A 20,126-nucleotide genomic window follows, 5' to 3' on the forward strand; every position below is an offset into this window, starting at 1 on the left:
GGCGGGAGCCGAGCGAGCCGGGGCCGGGCCTGAGCCGGCGCCATGGGGCGGCGCCGCCTGTGAGCCGCGGCGAGCGGAGCCGCGGGCGCCCAGCGGGGCCAGGCAGGCGGCGGCGCCCGAGGCCGACGGAGCGGCCGGGCCGGGCCGAGCGCGCCGAGCGGAGCGGAGCCGAGCGGCGGGAGAGGCCGCCGCCGCCGCCAAGATGGCGGACCTGGAGGCGGTGCTGGCCGATGTGAGCTACCTGATGGCCATGGAGAAGAGCAAGGCCACGCCGGCCGCGCGCGCCAGCAAGAAGATCCTGCTGCCCGAGCCCAGGTGAGGCGGGCGCCGGCCCCGGCCCGCCGGCCCCTCGGCCCCGCTCCCCGAGCCCCGACCCCGCAGCCCCAGACCACCCGGGCACTGGCCCCGAGACCCTCTCCGCCCCGCCAGCTCTCCGCGTCCCGCAGCCCTGACCGGACCCCTGCGCCCCAGGCCCTGTGCACCTGAACCCGGAGCGCCCCAACGCCGGGGCTTTCCAGTTGCACTGGCTCCCCGACCCGCTCAGTGCCCCTGCCCTACTCTGCCGCCTTTCCCTTCACACACTCCGTCTGGTCCCCTTCTCCGCCAGCCCCTCGCTCTTGCCTTCTCCCCCAGGGCCCCCGTGCTCCCCTTCCTCCTCCTCCGGGTGGCCCCGGGTCCCGTGGAGTCCCCTCCTCTGCCTGCCCATCTGCCTGGCCTGACTATATCGCCCATCCTTTCGCCGCCCCTACTCTCAGCATCCCCGCCTTGGGGTTCCACCACCCCTGCCCCTGGCCCCCCTCGGGTGGCACTTCTGTGAGGTTTGGGGCAGACAAGTCTTCCCGGATCTTCCCCATTCTTCTGGCGGGTCACTGGCCTGGGGTGGGGATTGAGAGTGTTTTGGGGCCGGGGTAGCGTGGGAGCGGGGTATGGGGTGCGCCACATCCCTCAGTCCCTCTCCCCTCGAATCTGTCCTCTGGTGAGGCCCGCCTGTGGTGCCCCGTGGGTGCTGTTTGCCAGGGGACGTCCCAGCACCCCTGCAGCTGCTGGACCACAGCTGCCACCTCTCTGTGAGGTAACTGCTATCATTGCACCTGATAGCCGAGTTTCAGCTGTTCAGGATTTGGGCACAGGAGTGGACAGGATACGGACAATAGCTGAGGCTGTCCAGCGTTTTACGGCTTCTAGAGTATTTTCCCATTGCCTGAGCCTCACAGCAGCCCATGGGCGGGTAGGTCAGGTGTGGTTTTGTCCCCGTGGAACAGGTGGGGAAGCTGAAGGCCCAGAGGTGAGTGGCCTGCCCAGTGTCACCGGCATCCAGGGTGGTGGCTGGCCACCAGATCGGGGCTTCCGGCTTCTGGTTCCACACTGTGTCCACCACTGTGGCCTGAGCCAGGGGGGCCTGGCCATCCTGCATCTACAGGAGCCATGTGGCCACCACGATGTCTCATGCTGCGTGGTGAGGCCAGCCCCAGAAGCTCCTCCATCCCTGCCTGAGAGTTGCCATGCTGGTGCCCTGCCAGCCCAGGAGCCTGGGCCAGTCCTAGCTCTCCTGGTCTTATCATGTGACTTTGGGCAAGTCCCTTCCCATTTCTGGGCCTCGGTTTTCTCATCTGTGAAATGTGGATGGTGTGAAGTAAGGACTGTGGTTCTGTAGCATCCTGAGTGTTTGAAGCGGGGCCCAAGGCTGCGGCGGCGGGGAGGGGGTACGGTGCCCACGTCTCTGGTGCCTTCCTCTGTGACCCGTTCTCTGGGTTTCAGATTGACTGAACACCAGGCCTGGGAGAGGAAAATTGGCCTGTGTTTTGAAAAGGCCGTTAGGGCCCTTTTTTTCTAAGACATTTGCAATCAGATTTCTCAAAACGGGAACCAGACTGACTGTCAGCCGTGGGCTGTCCAGGGAGCGGCGACAGTTAGAACAAAAATGGGTTCAGAAATGACAAAGCCACGAGGGAGGAAATGGGGGAGTCACCCTCTGGGTCTCACGGCGGCTCTCCTTGGTGGCCTTGGCCTCAACACCCTCTGGCAGGTTGGACTTCTGCAAAGTATGAGGCGGGGCCTTTTCTGGAACTCTCTGCATTTGGGTAATCTCGCTTCAGAATGCATTGCTCCTGATGGGGCCCCGCCTTGGGTTGGCTCTGCAGGTGTTAGAACCGTGAGCAACAAGATGTTCCTCTTTTCCTGTCCCCTTTACATCCGTGATATTGATGGTGGTGATAAGAGTAATGGTGGAAATTATAATTATTTATTTTTGACCTTTGTCATCTCAGTCGATCCAAAAACCAACCTGTGAGGTTGGTAAGGCCATGCCTTGCATGTAGTAGTTGCTCAAGAAACATCAGGACTGTGTATAGTGTCTGAAACCAGGTGAGCTGTGAGTTTTAGGGGAACACAGCAGGAGACCGAGAGCCAGGTGTCATGGGTTCTCAGGTAGGGTCACCGTCTGGCGGTGCCGCACTGGGCGGATTGCCCACACCTGTGAGATGGACTAGAGGCCCTAGCCGTGACTGTTAGTGAGCTAAGGCTGGGGAAGGGCCTAGGAATCCAGGCCTCCCACCTCGGAGGATATGCCACCCTTTGCTTTATGCTTCGCCCACCCCCTGGGTCAGATGTCTCCTGCCCTGAAGATCATTATGACTGTATCTTACGTCTGCCTGGCACTTCCCAGTTTGCAAAGCGCTTTTTACTCCATTTTATCCTTTTCATGACTGTGGGAAACAGGCATGGCAGGTGGTATTTTCCCACTTAATAGTTGAAGCAACTGAGGCTGGGAGAGGGGAAGAGACTTGGTCACAGAGGCAAGGTGCACTTGAACTTGGGGTCTCTGGACTCCCAAGTGCTCTGTCCCTGCTATGCATCGTTTCTTCCACACACTTCTCTGTACCTCTGCTCTCAGCCCGGTCCTTGTTTTGTGGAATGTGCCAGCTGGCACCCCTGGCCCGGAAGCACAAGGGCAGCCCCAGCACCATCAGGGCCCAGCCCCTCGCCGTCGGCTGGGACAGAGCTGAGCCGCTCTGGCAAAGCTAGTGCACGGAGGAGACGGCTCCACGCCTGGGGTCACGTCTTCCCCTCACCCGCGAGGTCAGGGCCAGGGACGAAGGCCGCGGTTTGTCTATGACAAGGTGCCATTTGGAGTCGTTCCCACCTTGGGGTGGTCCCTCTTGGCAGCCTCCCTGCGGCTGGTGCCCGGGTTGTGGCTTGGCTGGGAGCTGGGGCTGGCATCATAGCTCTGACTTCTGAGCGCTGCAGAACAGGAGCTGTTGGGCACAGTGCCACTCTGAGTTGGCACGGGGGCCTTCCCTTCTGTCACCCTATAGAACCCGAGGAAACAGACCCATTTCTCGCGCTTCTCATGGAGGGAGGCAGCTGTGCAGCTGGAATCAGGAGACTGGCTTCTAATCCCACCGCAGTCCCAGCTCACATGGGCCCCAGCACGTCCCTTATGCTGGCCCAGCCTGCCTCCGTTTCCACCTCGGTAAAATGAGAGGCTGCCCTTCACCGGTGAGCTCTCCGCTCCTTCGGCCCTCGGGGGTCTGTGGTCTGGGCCTCTCCCTGAAGGAGCCGCTGTCTCGCTTTCCCGGCAGCGGCAGCAGTCCTGCAATTAGCGTCATTTGCTTCATGTGACCACGGAGGCCTCGTGTAATTAATCTCTGGGCTCCTGGCGGAGGAGACCGGCCTGGGCGGTCCCAGGAGATGTCCCTGCCCTCCCTGGTGACAGTGGCAGCCCCTGCGGCAGATGTCAGAGCCGGGTGCCTCTTGCAGCCTCCCATTCTCTCGGCTCTTCCTTTCCTGGTCCCTCCCCCACCGTGGATTTCCTACTTCCTGCCCTTTTCTGGCTTCCCCGTCTCCCAGACCCGCAGCTCTTCCTCTGCTGCTTCTTCGTTCCTGTTAACTCTTTGCTCCCAGGACTTCCTGCCCTTGATTTGTAGAGGGAAGAGGTGCAGGGAGTGGTTTTCTCCCTTCCTTCTCCTTCCAGTTCTGCATCACCAAGAGAAACCTTGCTGTTTTCAGCCTTTATCCCTTACCCAGAACTTTCCACTCCAGTAGCAGCGTTCTCCGCCCCCGCCTCCCCCCACAAAACAAGATCCTCTTTTGGGCAGTCATTCCCTCTGGGCCTTTGAAGCCCCCGCGTTCCCCAGGAATGGGTCTCCGGGACATCTTTTCCCATCTGTTCTCCTTTCCAGATCATGGGGTTTCACATTTTTGCCATTAAGTTGCTCGCCCGCCTGCTGTTCCCTCAGTAAAAGGATTTGAAGGGCGCGTGAGCATGACAGGTTGGAATCCATGTGTCGGGGAATCTGGGCTCTGTCAACCCAGGAAAAATGTGTCCTATTCATGCACGATTAATTCCTAGTAGTAAACTCCCGGTGACATCAGGTGTAGGCAGGCTCTGCAGCGGTGTTTCCTGCCTGCCCCGGGCACCCAGGGAGGCTCTGCAGGGGGGCCGAGCGCTTGGGGGCCGGTGGGGTCGGGCTGCGTGCACACGGCTGGTGCTTCCAGGATACTACGCTCCCGCCTCAGAACAGACAGCAGAAGCCACGAGCACGTGAGAGTCTTTGAGGAACGCACAGCCTCCAGCACACCTGCCCTTTGTTCCTGTGGCCCCGAGGGGCCAGTGTCCTCTGCCGGACACATAAGCCAGAGTCACACTCGAGTTCTCACTAATCTGTTTCAAACAGGAGTACTAAAAATGAGGAGTTTGGCTGCAGCCTTTTCTAAAACAATAACCTGCCCTCTCTGCATCGCTGCTGACAGGGAGGGTAGCGTCTCCGCGGGCCAAAGAGCGGGGTTTCAGAAGTGGGTCTTCGGGTGTGACTCTGTTGGCAGCTTTGTTCTCTGAGCGGGGAGTTCTCTGACTCTGGAGGCCATTCTGGGTTTGGGGTCGGGGATGGCCCCCTTTCTGGGAGCTGCAGGGCAGGGAGCCCTGGAAGTTGTCCTGGCTTTGTTCTGGGGTGATGGCAGCAGTGAATTGCGGGGTGTAGAAGTCGTGATGTGTGACAAGGCCGCCGGAGTGCCTGTTCCCGCACATCCTGCAAGCCGTCGCTTTGTGGCCACCGTGCCCTGGGGAGCCTGGGCCGCTGCGGACATTCGTGGTGGGCTCGTGTGTGGTGCCCCGTGCTGGCATCTTCTCTTCCCTGGCCCGGGACTTGCTCCAGAGTTGGCTCTTAGGGTTGGTCTTTCCCATTTAGTGTGTGGCCCTGTTCTCGAGCTCAGAGGATGTTGTCAGCCCCAGGGAGAGTCACTGAGGAATATTAATAAGAAGCCCCAGGGGACTTCCTCGTGCTGCTGCCACCTCGGTGCCAGGTTTCCTGGAAATGCCACGGAGGAGCACCCCAGCCGCGGCTACAGCCTTTGATCTGCTGGCTTAACCGTCGTCGTCTCCCAGAGCGTGACGGTTCCCGGCATGGCTACACCAGACCCGCCAGGCCCGGAGTCCCCGGGCCAGCTTGCACCGTCCTGAGGTTTCGTGGCCCTGGCATTGCTGTCACACGGGAGCATAGGAGCCATGGCCCTTGGCCGGGCAGGTGCCAGCCAAGGCTGCCCCCAGCCTGCTGGGCTCCCGCAGTCACTGGCAGTGGGTGGAGGGCAAGGCAGGCAGGGCAAGAGTCCGGGGTCCCCTGGGACTCTGCACCCAGCTCTCCGGCAGAGGCTGGGGTAGGCCCTTGCCTGGTGGGAGGCCCTTTCTCAGGGAGGGCTGGATATTTTCTTGCCACTAACTTGGTTGGGACTCCGGGTGAGCTACTCAGATTCTTCTGGCCTCAATTTCCTCACCATCAAGATGAGTGTGTATGGGGCTTCCCTGGTGGCGCAGTGGTTGAGGGTCCGCCTGCTGATGCAGGGGACGCGGGTTCGTGCCCCGGTCCGGGAAGATCCCACGTGCCGCGGAGCGGCTGGGCCCGTGAGCCGTGGCCGCCGAGCCTGCGCATCCGGAGCCTGTGCTCCGCAACGGGAGAGGCCACAACAGTGAGAGGCCCGCGTACCGCAAAAAAAAAAAAAAAAAAGAAAGATGAGTGTGTTTGCTTCTGACCCTGCGGTCCCTCCCGGTCCATACAAGCTACTGTTTGTGACCCTGAGTGGGTGTCATCTGTGAGGCCCGTGTGCCACAGAGTGAAGGACTTAGCTTTCCCTTTGAACCATGTGGTGCCGGAAGGTGCCGGAAGTCCTCCCCCTCAGCCCTTACCCCCTCCCTGCCGTCCCATCACCCCAGCCCGCGCTCTGGGCTGGGAGGGCGGAAGTGCTCTCTCCCCTGGTGTCAGGCTGGGTCTGCTCCTCAGAGCAGCTGGGGTGAGCAGCCCTGGCTGTCGGGCAGCGGGGCCGGGCAGCTCCTGCCAGGGGGCCCTTGCTCCTTTGGCAGGGCAGGTATCGGGCTCTGCCCACTGGGGCCCCCAGGCTGTGTGGCACGAGCGCGTGAGGTGAGGCTGGTCTGAGCAGAGTGGAGTGGCAGCCGCTCAGGCTCAGGGCGCTCGTGGGCCCAGCCGCTGGGCGGGCTCGCCAGTCAGAGCCCCACCCTCTGAGGACACGGCAGGTGTGGGCCTGAGACCCCAGCAAGACTGGGGAGCTTCTGATCACATTCCAGAAGGAGGCGCGTGCTGGGGGTTCCAGCAGGAGCGCCCCCTTCAGGAGAGGGAGGGAGCTGACGGCCCTCGCAGCAGGGCTGCATTCTCCTCTTGCTGTGTCCTTTCCGCCTTTTTCAGTGGCCAGCTCAGTGTTGGCGATTCAGCATTTGTTGACATCCTCATTTTACAAGTGGGGAAACTGGACATTTAAAGTCTGTGACTTGGCCTGGTCTCAGGGAGGGAGGTGGGGAGGGCCATTTGGAGCCCAGGCCTGGGTACCGGTCCGACTGCAGCAACAAAGGCCACTGAGGCTGTTCCCCGGAGGGGCTGGGTCCGTCGGGGGCCGGGGCTGGGGCTGGGGCGGGGAGGTGCAGATACTGGGCTCTCCGGACAACCTGGAGTCCATCTGGGGACCACGTGCTCCTGGATATCAGAGTTGTTGACCTGGGCGGGGACAGGAATGCTGCTCTGGGCCCGTCGCCACTCAGACTCCGCCAGTATCAGGGAGAGGGGGTAGGAGATGAAGGTGACCCAGCCCAGGAGGCCGCCACCGCCTCCTGTGCCAGCCTGTATTTGCCACCCTGGCGGGAGCATCCCCCATAACACACTTGTCTAACCTGCCAGCTCCCTGGGCCCCAGTCCCATGAGAATGGACAGGAAACCCTAACGTTGCGGCCTTGGGGCCCTCTCCTTCAAGGACTCCGCTGAGTCTGACCTCATGTTTGGTTGGGGGGGTGGTGTTTATTTTATTTAGAAAACATTTTTTTCTTTTTAAGGAAGAAAGTGGAAGTGCTGCGGGCTGGGAAGAATGCTGTGGCCATCCACCCTGTGCAGCCTTCCGAGGGAGGCAGGGTCTGGCCTCTGAGCGGCACGGAGCCTGGGCCTTTCCTCCGCGCCCTGGGCCGAGCCGGTGGCAGAGCCCCCAGGAGGGCAGAAGGCCTGCGCCGGGTACCACGCCTGGAGAGGAGCCGCCGGCTCCGCTGTCTCGCGGGCAGGCCCTCTGCGAGCGCTTTTCCCGGCCTTTGCACATCCAGCCCACCAGCCCGCGGCGGGAAGTGGCGGCACTGCTCTGGGCTGGGCATTCCCATCGTGCCGCCTTGGCTGAGCTGGTGCCAGTCTTGCTGGTTCAGGGGTAGGGGGCTTCCCAGTGACTATTGCAGGGGCCACGCCCAGCTGCCCCGGGGGGGTCATCTGACAGGCCGGAGTCACCCTGCCTGTCACCCGCATCTTCCTGTCTGGACGTTCCCTCTGACCCCATGGAAGATCGACGTTTTGTGATATTTCTTCCCTCTTTATTGCTTTGTCCACCTCCCAGGAGAAATCTGGCCCTCGCAGCGTCCCCGGGCTCCACACCCCTACCTCCCGGCTGCCTGGTCTCGTGACCCTGCCGAGCCTTTGCTACCTTGGACTGGGCCCACCCCGCTGTGCTCCACCCAGCACACCCCCTGGCCTGTTTCCCTGTCCAAACGGGAGGCCCCAGGCTGTCCCTCGCAGAGCTGGGAGCCCTGAGAGATAGGCACAGACTGCGCCCCACAGACTCCCTGGGCTCCCTGTCTCCAGTCTGCAGGCCCCAGGGCGGGGGCTGTGTCTTGCTCAGTGTCACAGATTTTTTAGCTTCTGATGTGTGTGAAGTGCACGAGGGACTTGGGGGCTGGTCTCATCTCCTGAGTCCCTGGGAGTCCCCCGGGGCCAGGGAGATGTGTCCTTGACGGTGGCTGGTGGACGTGAGCAGGTGTGTGGCCCCCAGGAGGGGAGGGTGTGCCAGCGTGGCTGAGGGCCACGTCCCGGCCTTGGAGTCCCTGTGGTTGTGGAGGGCGTCCTCACTTTCCGGGAGGGAACCGGCTCTGACGTGGTAGTGCAGGGCCACTGGGCCGCTAGCCCTCAGGTGGGGCTCTTCTCTTGTCGGCTGGAGACACAGGATGGGGACACAGGAGGGCTGTCCAGGTCATCGGCACCCTTCTTCCTGTTGGAGACAGTTTTCGGAGGAGGTCGCAGCATCTCCGAGCGTCTGGGGGGAGGGGTCACAGCTCCAGGACTGCCCATGCCGGCTCTGCATGCTCCCATGTTGTCTTGCGTGGCCCGAATGCGGACAAGGGCCCGGGAGGGCCAGGGCCTGGGCCTCCACCCAGACCACCTGAGAAGGAAAGTGCTAAGCAGGACAGGGCAGGAGTCGCCCCGCCTGCGAGCCCAGGCCAGGGGTTGGGCGGCGTCTGCTGGCTGCACTGGCCCTGCCTGGAGCCTTCTCTCCTCAGGCCCCCTCTCTGATGGGGCCCAGGGCCTCAAGACCCCCAGCTGGCCTCTTCAGCTCTTTTTCTGTCCTTCCATCCATCCATCCAACAGACGAGCCTGCTCCTACCCCACCTTGTTTCTTCCCCTCCTCCCTGGCCCCGTGTCATCAGCTACCTGGGCTGCCTCCCGTGTGTGCCCCCAGCAGACTCTGTCCGCTCGCCTGCCGCCCTGGACCGAGCTTCCCAAGCGTTGTCTGCTGAGCCCCCTGCCTGCCCCGTGGCTCCTCCCTGGCCGGGCCTTCCCTGCCTGCCCCCATGCCCACCCAGCTGCCCTGGGCTTTGCCACCTGGTGACATCCTGTTGGCATTTGAGGAACGCAGTGAGGTTCTGCCTTCTCCACACGGCCTCTCCCAATGACGCGGAACATTCTTTCCTGCCTGAGTCTCCTCCAGGTGACGGGGCCCTGCTCAGGCTTTGTCTCATGCTATCTGATGTCACAGAACCACCGGTGCAGGACTGGGAGGGCCTGCTTGGGGGGGGCAGTGTTGCACGGCACCTTCCACTAGGTGATGGGCAGCAGGGCCCTGTGCTGGGCTCCAGCAGGGGTGCGGGCATACAGAGAGGTGGGCACACAGAGTCCTCTTCATCCGTGGCCTGCTGGCAGCCCCACGTATCCTGAGGCCTGTGAGCATCGCACGGGCTCAGGCCTGACTGCCCAGCACGGCCCTCAGTATGGGCAGCTGGAGCCCAGGCTAGTGAGGTCCAAATGGGACCACAGCTGGTTGACAGGGCGGAACTGCAGGTGGCCCAGGAAAGGAGAGGAAGGGACAGCAAGAGGTGACTGAGGCGTGAAGCGTGGCCAGGTGTGGCTTTCCCAGACAGCGCTCGGCAGTGGGGGGAGATAGCCAGGGGCGGGGAGTGGGGGCTTGGGCTTCCGTGGTCACAACAGCGGCCTCTGCTCTGCTGCCCTCCCAGGCAACCCAGGGGCAGGGGTTTTTACTTCGCGTATCAGGGACACGGGAGCTGAGGCTTGGCTTTTCTTTTTCAATACTGAGATATAATTCACATAACATAAAATTCATCATGTTAAAGTGTACAATTCAGTGGACTTTAGTACATTTACTGTGTTGTGCAACCTTCACCACTACCTGATTCCAGAACATTTCCATCACCTTATAAAGAAACCCTGTGCCCATTAGAAGTTATTCCCCTTTTCTTCTCTAGCCTGACACTCACTAACCTGCTTTCTGTCTGTAGATTTGCCTGTCTGGACAGGTGGTATAAATGGAATCGTATAACATGTGGCCTTTTGTGACTGTCTGTTCACGTAGCAGAATACCCTTAGGTTTATCCATACTGTGACGCACACGTACGCCAGCGCTTCACTCCATTTCCTGGCCAAGTAGTATCCCATTGTCAGGATGGGCCATATTTTCGTGACCCATCATTTGCTGATGGGTGAGTCCTGGCTTCTGAGGTTTGGCCAAGTTCCTAAAGCCAGACGAGGCAGCGCTGGGACCCGGCTCCTGAGCAGCCACCTGCTGGTCACCCTAGCTTTGGGGGACAGGGCCTTGGTAGGCAGGCACAGGACTGCTCAGGTGCCTCTGGTGTGGCCACGGTCAGGTCCAACAGGGGTGGCTGCCTTCTCGGAGGGAGCGATGACACCCACCAGCAGTGCCCTCCACTCTGGATTCTGGGAGAGGAAGCAGCGACCTTCCAGGGAAGCTGGGCCAGCAGACCTGACAGGAGCCTTGGGGGCTCCAGGTCACCCCGGCCCCTGTGTCTTTCAGCATCCGCAGCGTCATGCAGAAGTACCTGGAGGACCGGGGTGAGGTGACCTTCGAGAAGATCTTCTCCCAGAAGCTGGGTGAGTGCGGTGGGGACTCTGCCGGTCCTGGGGTTTCTGCTGCTCGTCCAGCTGCCCAGGCCCGGTGGGGGGTGTGGGCAGGAGGGCGCCGGGGCCGCCTTCCTGCCCCCATCCCAGCCAGCTGGACTGTGCTCCCCTCTCCCAGGAGGTTTGGCCTCCCAGCCACCGGGGCAGGGGGCAGGGCAGCCAGCGAGCCCCCCCAGTGGCAGCAGGGCGGTGACGCAGTGCCCTCCCAGCCCCTGGCCGTCGGCCCCGGAGCCCCCTGAAGGGGCGGGGCCAGCAGTCTCCCAGGGCCGCCAGGGAAGTTCCTCCTTTGGGGTTTGTTTTTGAGAGTTGCAGCTTCCCCTTGGTGCAGGCACAGCTGCTCGGGCCGGGCCGTTGGTAGAACTGACAGGAAGGGGCGGGGCCCTTCCTGTGGCGCCCGCCGGGCTGTGGTCGCCCCCCACCCCCACCCCACCCCCACGGGCCCTCTTTGTGAGCAGCCTGCTTTGGCCGGCCCCTCCGTTCCTCGTCCTCAGTGCCCGTGTCTTAGAGGCATCGTGGGTCCAGCCCACGGACCTGGCACGCAGGGAAGGGTGAGGCGGGGCTCAGGGAAGCAGGCTTCGGCCACACACAGCTCCGGAGGGAGAACGGGATCCTGCTCTGAAATGGGAGTGGCCCGGCCTGGCAGGATCGGGCGTTGGAGGTCAGGCTTAGCGAGTCAGTGTGTCGGGAAGCACGTAGTGTGGGTCCCCTGCCTGTGCTGTGTGACCTGGCACATTGCTTCACCTCTCTGAGTCTCACCTGGGAGCTAGGACTCAGGAGTCCCGCTGCCCAAGACTGTTGGAGGGCCAGGTGAGGCGGTGGCAGTGAAAGCCCCTGGCCCACTGGGAGGCCCTGGTCACAGGTCACTAAAGGCACACTATCGAAAGGCCAGTCTTCCCTTACCAGAAGTGCTGGCCGCGAGCTCTGGCAGAGGTGCCCAGGCAGTGGGGACGGTGCCCCCAAGAGGTGTGGAAAGCCACCCAGCTTGAGCCTGGTCACCCATGTTGGGCTGGAGGGAGTAGAGACCACCCTTCTGCTTTGCCCTCCAGGGCTGCTCTGGCGCCAGGCTTCCGGCCCCCATCCCTGGGGAGGATGAGGCCTAGCCCACGCAAGGTCTCCCGTGAGCCCTTCCTGCAGCCCGTCTCACCTCTTCCCTTCCCCAGAGGCCCATGCCCTTTGAGGCCCCCTGTACCAAGGCCACACTCTCGGGCCTGTCCTTCCCAGGACCTGCCACTGGACAGAAGGGCCCTGAGTTCTACTCAAGCTGCCACACACTGCCTGCCTGACAGGTCTCCCTGAGCCTCGGTTTCCCCAGCTGGACCTGCCCCCCCTGTCTGCCTGTTTCTCGTGGCTGCCGTGAGAATCAGCCAGATGACGGAAGGGGGTGTAAGGCCCAGGGAGAGGGACACCCCGCCGCCCGGAGGCTGCCTTCCTGCCCCCACGCAGCAGCCCTGGCCTGGGCCGGGTGGATCTCACTGCCCCTGCACAGCCTGACCTGCGGGTGTGTCGCCCTCCTTGAGGAGCTGCAGGCCCCAGACTGCAGTGAGAGGGTGGGGGACCCGGGCGCCAGGGTCTACTCCCCACCTCTGCCTCACCAGGGCATCTGTCACTTTCCAGCCACCATCTGAGGAAGCAGATTCTGAGAGGGTTAGAGATGCAGGCGCCCCGACCCCGAATCCAAGAATCTTCAGTTGGCGACAGCCTCCGAGGCCACCTTGCCCAGCCTCTGCCTGGGGCAGAGATCACCTCTGCCACCTCCTTGGCCAGTTCTGTCCAGGAAGCCCCAAGCCCACCCCACCCTCCACGATGGGCAGGCCTCTGCGGGGTGCGTGGCTCGGCGTGATGCACAATGCTTGCTTTCAGGGTACCTGCTCTTCCGAGACTTCTGCCTGAAGCACCTGGAGGAGGCCAAGCCCTTGGTGGAGTTCTACGAGGGGGTGAGGCTGGGCTAGCCTGGCCCTGCTGTGCGTGGAGAAAGGGGCAGGGCTTGGGCTGCTTTCGCTGAATCTGTAAGACACCCCTGCGGCCCGCTGGGCCAAAGCTCACCTGTGGGGATCTTGTCCTCTAGATCAAGAAATACGAGAAGCTGGAGACGGAGGACGAGCGCCTGGCCTGCAGCCGGGAGATCTTTGACACCTACATCATGAAGGAGCTGCTGGCCTGCTCACACGTGAGTGCCCGGGCCCGCGTGCCGGCATGGGCGTGGGGACGGGAGGGACAGACCCGTGGAGAAAGAACACACCTCTCTCTTCCCCAGCCCTTCTCAAAAAGTGCCATCGAGCACGTCCAGGGCCATCTGGTGAAGAAGCAGGTGCCTCCGGATCTCTTCCAGGTGTGTGCTGGGCTTTTCCCCGCTGCCGCCCAGCCCAGCCGGGGTCCCCCTTGGGCAGCACAGGTCCCAGAGCCTGGTCGGCTCCCGCTCTGGCTCAGCCACCAACCTCCCGCTTCCTCCTTTAGCCATACATCGAAGAGATTTGTCAGAACCTCCGAGGAGATGTGTTCCAGAAATTCATTGAGAGGTGAGAGCGGGGTGTGGGCGGTAGCAGAAGGTGGGGAAGGGCCGCTCTGAGAAGGGGTGTGGATGGCGCGGAGGAGAGAAGCCAGCCTGCTTTAGTCCCCAACGCGCGGGCCCCTGGGGCTGTCTGCACGCCAGCGCGGGGGCTCCTAAGAGGCCGTCACCTCCCCGACACTCCCGCCCCACCCTTCTCAGCACCAGGCACCTCCAAACCTGTCCAGGGAGGCCCGAAAGGGAGCGAGGGACCACCCATGCGTCTTCCCTCCCGTGGGCCGTCTGGCCCCTTGCTGGGCCCGTTGGGGTTGAGAAGCATCAGGCCGGTGGTCGGGATGGGCACGAGAGGACACACTGCCCACCCCGCTGCCCACTGTGCCTTCGTGGTGCGTGGGAGTTGTAGGGAGATTTCGGGTCCATGCAGGGAACAGCTTTCTTAATGCCCCAGCTGCCTAGTCGTGGAGTGGGGGCTTCGCAGGGAATAAGTGGTGTGTCACTGGACGTATGCAAGCAGGGATGGGGTAAGCACTGTTGTGGATGTGGTAGCAGGAGGTCGGGGTCAGACTGGAAGACCTCACCTCTAAGCTTAGCTCATCCCGGCAGGAACCCACAGACAGACAGCAGCGCCAGCACTGCGGGGGCTGGGGGCAGCTGGGGCTGGCAGTCTGCCTGGGCAACCCCAGAAGAGGGCACTGAGGCTGGGGAGCCCCGGGGATGGTCGTGGGTGAGGCCGGCTCACCCCAGCATCATTTCACTCACTTTCTAAGGCTCAACTGAGCCTGGTTTCTTCTCTCGCAGCGATAAATTCACACGATTTTGCCAGTGGAAGAATGTGGAGCTCAACATCCACGTGAGTGGGCTGGGTGGGCGTGGAGAGCCGTCTCCCCAGGGACCCGGGCCCCAGGGCTGGGCCGGGGCCGGGGAGGCCGGGGGAGTCGACCCTTCAACGCCCAGGGGCTGGCTGTGGGGTTGGTGCAGGAGCCCAGCGGGGACAGCTCAAGGCAGGGAAGCACGTGGCAACGGTGGCCCCGGGGCGGGGCCCAGGCAGCCTGCAGTGACCCCGTTGCTGCTGCCGTCCCCGCAGCTGACCATGAACGACTTCAGCGTGCACCGCATCATCGGGCGAGGGGGCTTCGGCGAGGTCTACGGGTGCCGGAAGGCCGACACGGGCAAGATGTGAGCGCTGGCGGCATGCCTGAGGGAGAGGAGGGCCACGGAGGGGTGCCCTGAACGGGCAGGTGTCCGCAGAGGGCCACACACGCTTCTTGCTCTGGTACCCGCCGTGGCCCCTGGAGCCCCGGCCCGCCAGCACTTCTGCCCTCTCTCTGTCTCTGTGTGTCATACGCTTGTCGTGGTGTCTAGTCTTTCCCACAAGGGCCCTGAGGACTGCCCACCCCACCTCGCCCCTGGGGCCCTGCACTGCAGGTGCCAGCAGACCGCCTTACCAACCAGCCCCTCCCCCGCAGGTATGCCATGAAGTGTCTGGACAAGAAGCGCATCAAGATGAAGCAAGGGGAGACGCTGGCCCTGAACGAGCGCATCATGCTCTCCCTCGTCAGCACCGGGGTGAGCGGGCAGCTGGCCACCAGCTCGGCCTTTGGCTCCGAACCTGGCACAGCTTCTGCTGACCTCCTCTTCCACCCCTCCCTAGGACTGCCCGTTCATCGTCTGCATGTCGTACGCATTCCACACGCCAGACAAGCTCAGCTTCATCCTGGATCTCATGAACGGTGAGTGCCCGGCCCGGCCCCAGGTGGACCTCGGGGCTGGGGGCCAGGGTGGGAGCTGAGCACCCCCCTGCTCGGCTGCTTCCCTCAGGCGGGGACCTGCACTACCACCTGTCCCAGCACGGGGTCTTCTCCGAGGCCGACATGCGCTTCTATGCGGCCGAGATCATCCTGGGCCTGGAGCACATGCACAACCGCTTTGTCGTCTACCGGGACCTGAAGGTGAGGCGCCCCGCCCTCCTCCCAGCACGGGCTGCCCCCGTTCCCAAGACCGGCCCGGCCCGGCCCGGCTCCTCGCCTGCGCGCCCCCCACCCAGGGCCCTGTCCCTGGACACCCATACCCTCTAGAGCAAAGACAGCACCCCAGCTGGCGTCTTGCTTGGTCGGGCCCCGTCCTGAGCTGCTCGGGGGACGGCTCACTGGGCTTCCTCCGCAGCCGGCCAACATCCTGCTGGACGAGCACGGCCACGTGCGCATCTCAGACCTGGGCCTGGCCTGCGACTTTTCCAAGAAGAAGCCCCACGCCAGCGTGTGAGTGCCCCAGCCCCCTCTCCCTTCCCGCACCCTCCACCGGACCCACTCATGGCCTCCTCGCTCCCACAGGGGCACCCACGGGTACATGGCCCCCGAGGTTCTGCAGAAGGGCGTGGCCTACGATAGCAGCGCCGACTGGTTCTCCCTGGGCTGCATGCTCTTCAAGCTGCTGCGAGGGTGAGTGGGCCATCCCAGGGCAGGTGGGACAGGACAGAGACAGGCTCTTCCCCAGGCCAGGAAGGAGGCGGGGGGTTGGGGGGCCCACTGCTGCCCGGGCATTAGGGGTGGCACCATCCCTGGCTTTGGCAAGGATCGTTCATGCTGCCTGCCTCAGTTTCCCCATTCCTGTCCTCTGACCTTGGACTTCGGCCTTTCTTGCCCAGGCATAGCCCTTTCCGGCAGCACAAGACCAAAGACAAGCATGAGATCGACAGAATGACATTGACCATGGTGCGTGGAGGAGGAGGCTGGGCGGAGTCCATGGGGGGGGGGCCACAGTGAGGCTGGGGTCTCCTGCGGGCATCAGGGTCTCACCCGCCAGCAGCCATCTCCAGCCGCTTAACCCCACTCTGGCCTCCTTCCCGGTAGGCTCTCCTCTCTCTGTCGTCAGAGCAGAGATGCCTGCTAGGGGCCAGTTAGGAAGCGCTCCCTCTGCTGGGGGCCTGGACCCTCCCGCCCCTGCCCCAAGCAGCCTCAGCAGCCCCAGAGCTGGGATGGGGCCCGGGCCTCTGCCAACGTCCCCCCACTCCTCCCTGCAGGCTGTGGAGCTGCCCGACTCCTTCTCCCCCGAGCTCCGCTCCTTGCTGGAGGGGCTGCTACAGAGGGACGTCAACAGGAGGCTAGGCTGCCTCGGCCGAGGGTGAGTGCCTGAGAGCAGGGCCATTGTCCCAGGCCTTCCCTCCCTGCCGGGCCCTGGGTGGTGTCCACGCTGCTGTGTCCAGGCCTCTGCAGTGGGCTGCTGGGCCAGCCTGCCTGAGCCTCTGCCTGTGCCCCTAAGAAGACAAGGCCTGTGTCCTGTCACTGGAGCCTCCTCCATGGTCCCAGCCTCCTTTGAAGAGTTCACAAGCTGGGGCGTGGCCAGCCCTGCCCAGTGTTGTCAGGGGGAGGGCTGCCTGCGTTGCAGCTGCTGGAGGTGGGTGTGGACCAGCTTCCCGAGGGGCCTTGTAACACAGATGATGAGGACAGCAGCTTTTTATGTTTATTAAACATTTACTAAGCGCTGGGCATGATGTTGCAAGATACACAATATTAAAACTCACGCCAGCCCTACGATGTGGGAACTGCTGTTCTCCCCGTTTTAGAGATGGGGAAACCGGCTGAGGTTTAAGGAACTTGCCCAAGGTCGCAGAGCCAGAGAGTGGCTGAACCAGGAGTTAACCTGGGCCACCTGTCCCACAGCCCGGGCTTCGCGCCCCCCGGCCTGGGTGGTGCCGAGCCCCGATGACCCGCTCTCCTTACAGGGCCCAGGAAGTGAAGGAGAGCCCCTTCTTCCGTTCCCTGGACTGGCAGATGGTTTTCCTGCAGAAGGTAACAGCCTGGAGGCCGGGGCCGGGTGGGGCCCTCTGCAGCCCCGGCCCCGTGCTGATGCTCAGCCCGTTCCGCTGCAGTACCCTCCCCCGCTAATGCCCCCGCGAGGGGAGGTGAATGCGGCAGATGCCTTCGACATTGGCTCCTTTGATGAGGAGGACACAAAAGGAATCAAGGTACTGGGCCTTGCCTGGCCTCTCAGCCCTGAGCTCTAAGCCCAGCCCGGCTGGCGTCCTCCTCCCTCCTCTGCCACGTGAGACCCCCATGCCAGCCCCGTCTGCCTGTTGGGCCTCAGGCTTCTCCTCCCCAAACATCCCTGGGGGCGGCGGTTGGACCGGACCACCCTGCCCCGGGGCCTTGCGGCCAGGCAGGCCTGTGGCTGATGGATGTCTCTTCCCTGTCCCTGCGGTGAAGTTACTGGACAGCGACCAGGAGCTCTACCGCAACTTCCCCCTCACCATCTCGGAGCGGTGGCAGCAGGAGGTGGCAGAGACTGTCTTCGACACCATCAATGCTGAAACAGACCGGCTGGAGGCTCGCAAGAAAACCAAAAACAAGCAGCTGGGCCACGAGGAAGGTGAGGGTCGGCGGCTGCCGTGGGCGCCCGGTGCCCGCTTTAAAGATCGGAAACAGGCTCAGGTTTCAGCCAAGGTCACAGCCAGAGAGCAGCCGACCTAGGATTCAAGCCCGGGCGGAGCGGGCCTGGCTGAGTCCCCCTCTCTTACTCTCTTGCATCAGACTACGCCCTGGGCAAGGACTGCATCATGCACGGCTACATGTCCAAGATGGGCAACCCCTTCCTGACCCAGTGGCAGCGGCGGTACTTCTACCTGTTCCCCAACAGGCTCGAGTGGCGGGGCGAGGGCGAAGCCCCGGTAAGGAGCGGGCCGGGGCCGGGGCCGGGAGCCCCTGGGGTTGGCGGCTGGCGGGTTCTGTCCCGTGCCTTCACTGCCTGCTCCCTGCCCTGCAGCAGAGCCTGCTGACCATGGAGGAGATCCAGTCGGTGGAGAGGCCCCGGTAAGGAGCGGGCCGGGGCCGGGGCCGGGGCCGGGAGCCCCTGGGGTTGGCGGCTGGCGGGTCCTGTCCCGTGCCTTCACTGCCTGCTCCCTGCCCTGCAGCAGAGCCTGCTGACCATGGAGGAGATCCAGTCGGTGGAGGAGACACAGATCAAGGAGCGAAAGTGCCTCCTTCTCAAGATCCGCGGCGGCAAGCAGTTTGTCCTGCAGTGCGACGTGAGTGGGGGCCCGGGGCGGTGGGCGGGGGCGGGGACAGAGCGGCCTTCGGGCCCCCCTGACAGACCTCGGGGTGTGTGCAGAGCGACCCCGAGCTGGTGCAGTGGAAGAAGGAGCTGCGTGACGCCTACCGCGAGGCCCAGCAGCTGGTGCAGCGGGTGCCCAAGATGAAGAACAAGCCGCGCTCGCCCGTCGTGGAGCTGAGCAAGGTGCCGCTGGTGCAGCGCGGCAGCGCCAACGGCCTCTGACCTGCTGCCGCCACCCGCCCGGCCGCCCTCCTGCCCGCCCGCCTTTTATAAACCTCTAATTTATTTTGTTGAATTTTTATTATTTGTTTTCCCGCCAAGCGGAAAAGGTTTTATTTTGTAATTATTGTGATTTCCTGTGGCCCCAGCCTCCAGGGAGGGGCCCGCTTGCCTTGGCTCCCGCTGCCGCCCACCCAGCCACCGTCCAGCCAGCCTCGGCCCCGTCCCCGGGGCCGCCCACCCCCGGTGTCCTCCCGTGCAGGGAGAGCAACCGCCCCCAGCGGCCCTCCTGCCCCTTCCCCAGGGATGGTGCCACGTGCAGTTGGGCCACCTCCAGCTCTGTGCCCACAGCCCAGCTGGGTGGCCCGGCGTTCCCCAGCCCAGGGGAGGCCGCAGGGCAGGGATGCTACTTGAATTTTCCCACCGCGGCCCCTCCTGTCACAGGGACACAGCCCTGCACTGACCCGCCCTCCGGCTAGTCGGTAGACAAGGGGGCCCGTTGTCTCCGTGACCCCAGGGCCTCCCACGTGACTTAGGCTCCTGCACCCTTTCTTGGGAAGCGTCCCCCGTTCCCGCCTTCCCCGGACACCACGGGGCTTGGCCAGGAGGGTGGCGTTGGCAGCGGCTGCTGCTGCCCTCACCGAAGCCCCCTCTTCTTCCCACTCCAAGCGCTCAGGCTCAGGGACCACAGAAAGGCACCTGTGGATTGTGCCACGCTGGCCTCGCCTGGCCCCGAGCCCCCCTTCCCTGGGCTGGGCAGGGCCTCTTCTGCCCAGGACCACAGGGGGCTGGCCTGGGCTGGCCGGGCAGCACAGTGAGAGGGGGCCGGGTGGGGCAGCCCTCCCCACGCCAGGCCGCTCCGCGCGCGCCCCCGGCCGTCCAGCCCCAGAGCCCCGTGTCCCGTCAGTGCCACTGCCCACAGGGCGCCACCTCGCCCGCAGCATGCCCCCTCATGCCAGTCGCTGCCGTGTGTGGTGTCTCGCCCTCTCCCCCGGGGCTGGGTCAGCGGGCCCTCCCCTCCCATCTACTCACCCCCCCGGGGCGTTTCTTTGCCGATTTTTGAATGTGATTTTAAAGAGTGAAAAATGATATACGCGTTTTTATAAAAAATGGTGCCTGACTCCTTAGCTGTGTCAGACTCTTTTGTGCCCGATGGTCATTTTCAGTCTCCAGGGGGCTGGGGCCTGAGGAGGGAGGGTCTTAGTGGTGCCAGGTCCGCTCCACCTCCACAGCAGGCATCCACAGCCAGCCCAGGCCCAAGCACCCTGGGGCAGGGCGGGGCTCCCACTCCGCCCCTCCCACCCTGCGGGAGCAGAGGGGGTCTTCCGCCCACTGCCAGGGAGGCAGGAGGAGGTGCCTGCCGTTTGGTGCTTGGTGTCACGTTTGGACTGACCGAGCCCACCTGGCCCTCCAGGACCCGTGCTGAGGACACCCCTGTGGACAGATAAGCACCTCTGCCCTTGGGGCCACACCGCAGGCTCTGGCCTTAGCCTTCTCTGGCTTTGGTTTCACCTCTGGCCTTGCTGTGCAGCCTCCAGTAGAGGTCCCTGAAGCCTGAGCCTGAGGGATACCCCAGCACCAGGCCTCATGTAGCCAGAGGCTCTGTTCAACTTTCTTCTCCCCAAGTCCCTGCCGTCCGGGTCCCCACGGGTGATGTCGCTGCTGCCCGCTCCATGCAG

The 20,126-nt window shown here is 63.5% G+C and overlaps 1 protein-coding gene across 2 annotated transcripts; it reads left to right on the forward strand.

The window, feature by feature from the left end:
- Nucleotides 1-106: 106 nt before the first annotated feature.
- GRK2 (G protein-coupled receptor kinase 2) lies at nt 107-19,567 on the forward strand. 2 transcript variants are annotated; one of them, XM_028501523.2, is made up of 21 exons: nt 107-315; nt 10,573-10,649; nt 12,537-12,610; nt 12,742-12,843; nt 12,931-13,005; nt 13,131-13,192; nt 13,981-14,032; nt 14,267-14,358; nt 14,649-14,748; nt 14,834-14,912; nt 15,001-15,131; nt 15,346-15,440; nt 15,513-15,620; nt 15,827-15,893; nt 16,202-16,302; nt 16,904-16,970; nt 17,051-17,146; nt 17,385-17,547; nt 17,709-17,845; nt 18,092-18,202; nt 18,286-19,567. In XM_028501523.2, exons 1-21 carry the CDS (start codon nt 203-205, stop codon nt 18,448-18,450), a joined length of 2,067 nt encoding a protein of 688 aa, XP_028357324.1. In that variant the 5' UTR covers nt 107-202; the 3' UTR covers nt 18,451-19,567. The 2 variants fall into 2 exon arrangements, with proteins under 2 accessions (XP_028357324.1, XP_023989164.1); XM_024133396.3 differs by having other exon boundaries at nt 109-315; nt 18,089-18,202.
- Nucleotides 19,568-20,126: the final 559 nt, after the last annotated feature.

Source organism: Physeter macrocephalus, chromosome 16 (assembly GCF_002837175.3).
Source record: "Physeter macrocephalus isolate SW-GA chromosome 16, ASM283717v5, whole genome shotgun sequence".
Taxonomy (NCBI): domain Eukaryota; kingdom Metazoa; phylum Chordata; class Mammalia; order Artiodactyla; family Physeteridae; genus Physeter; species Physeter macrocephalus.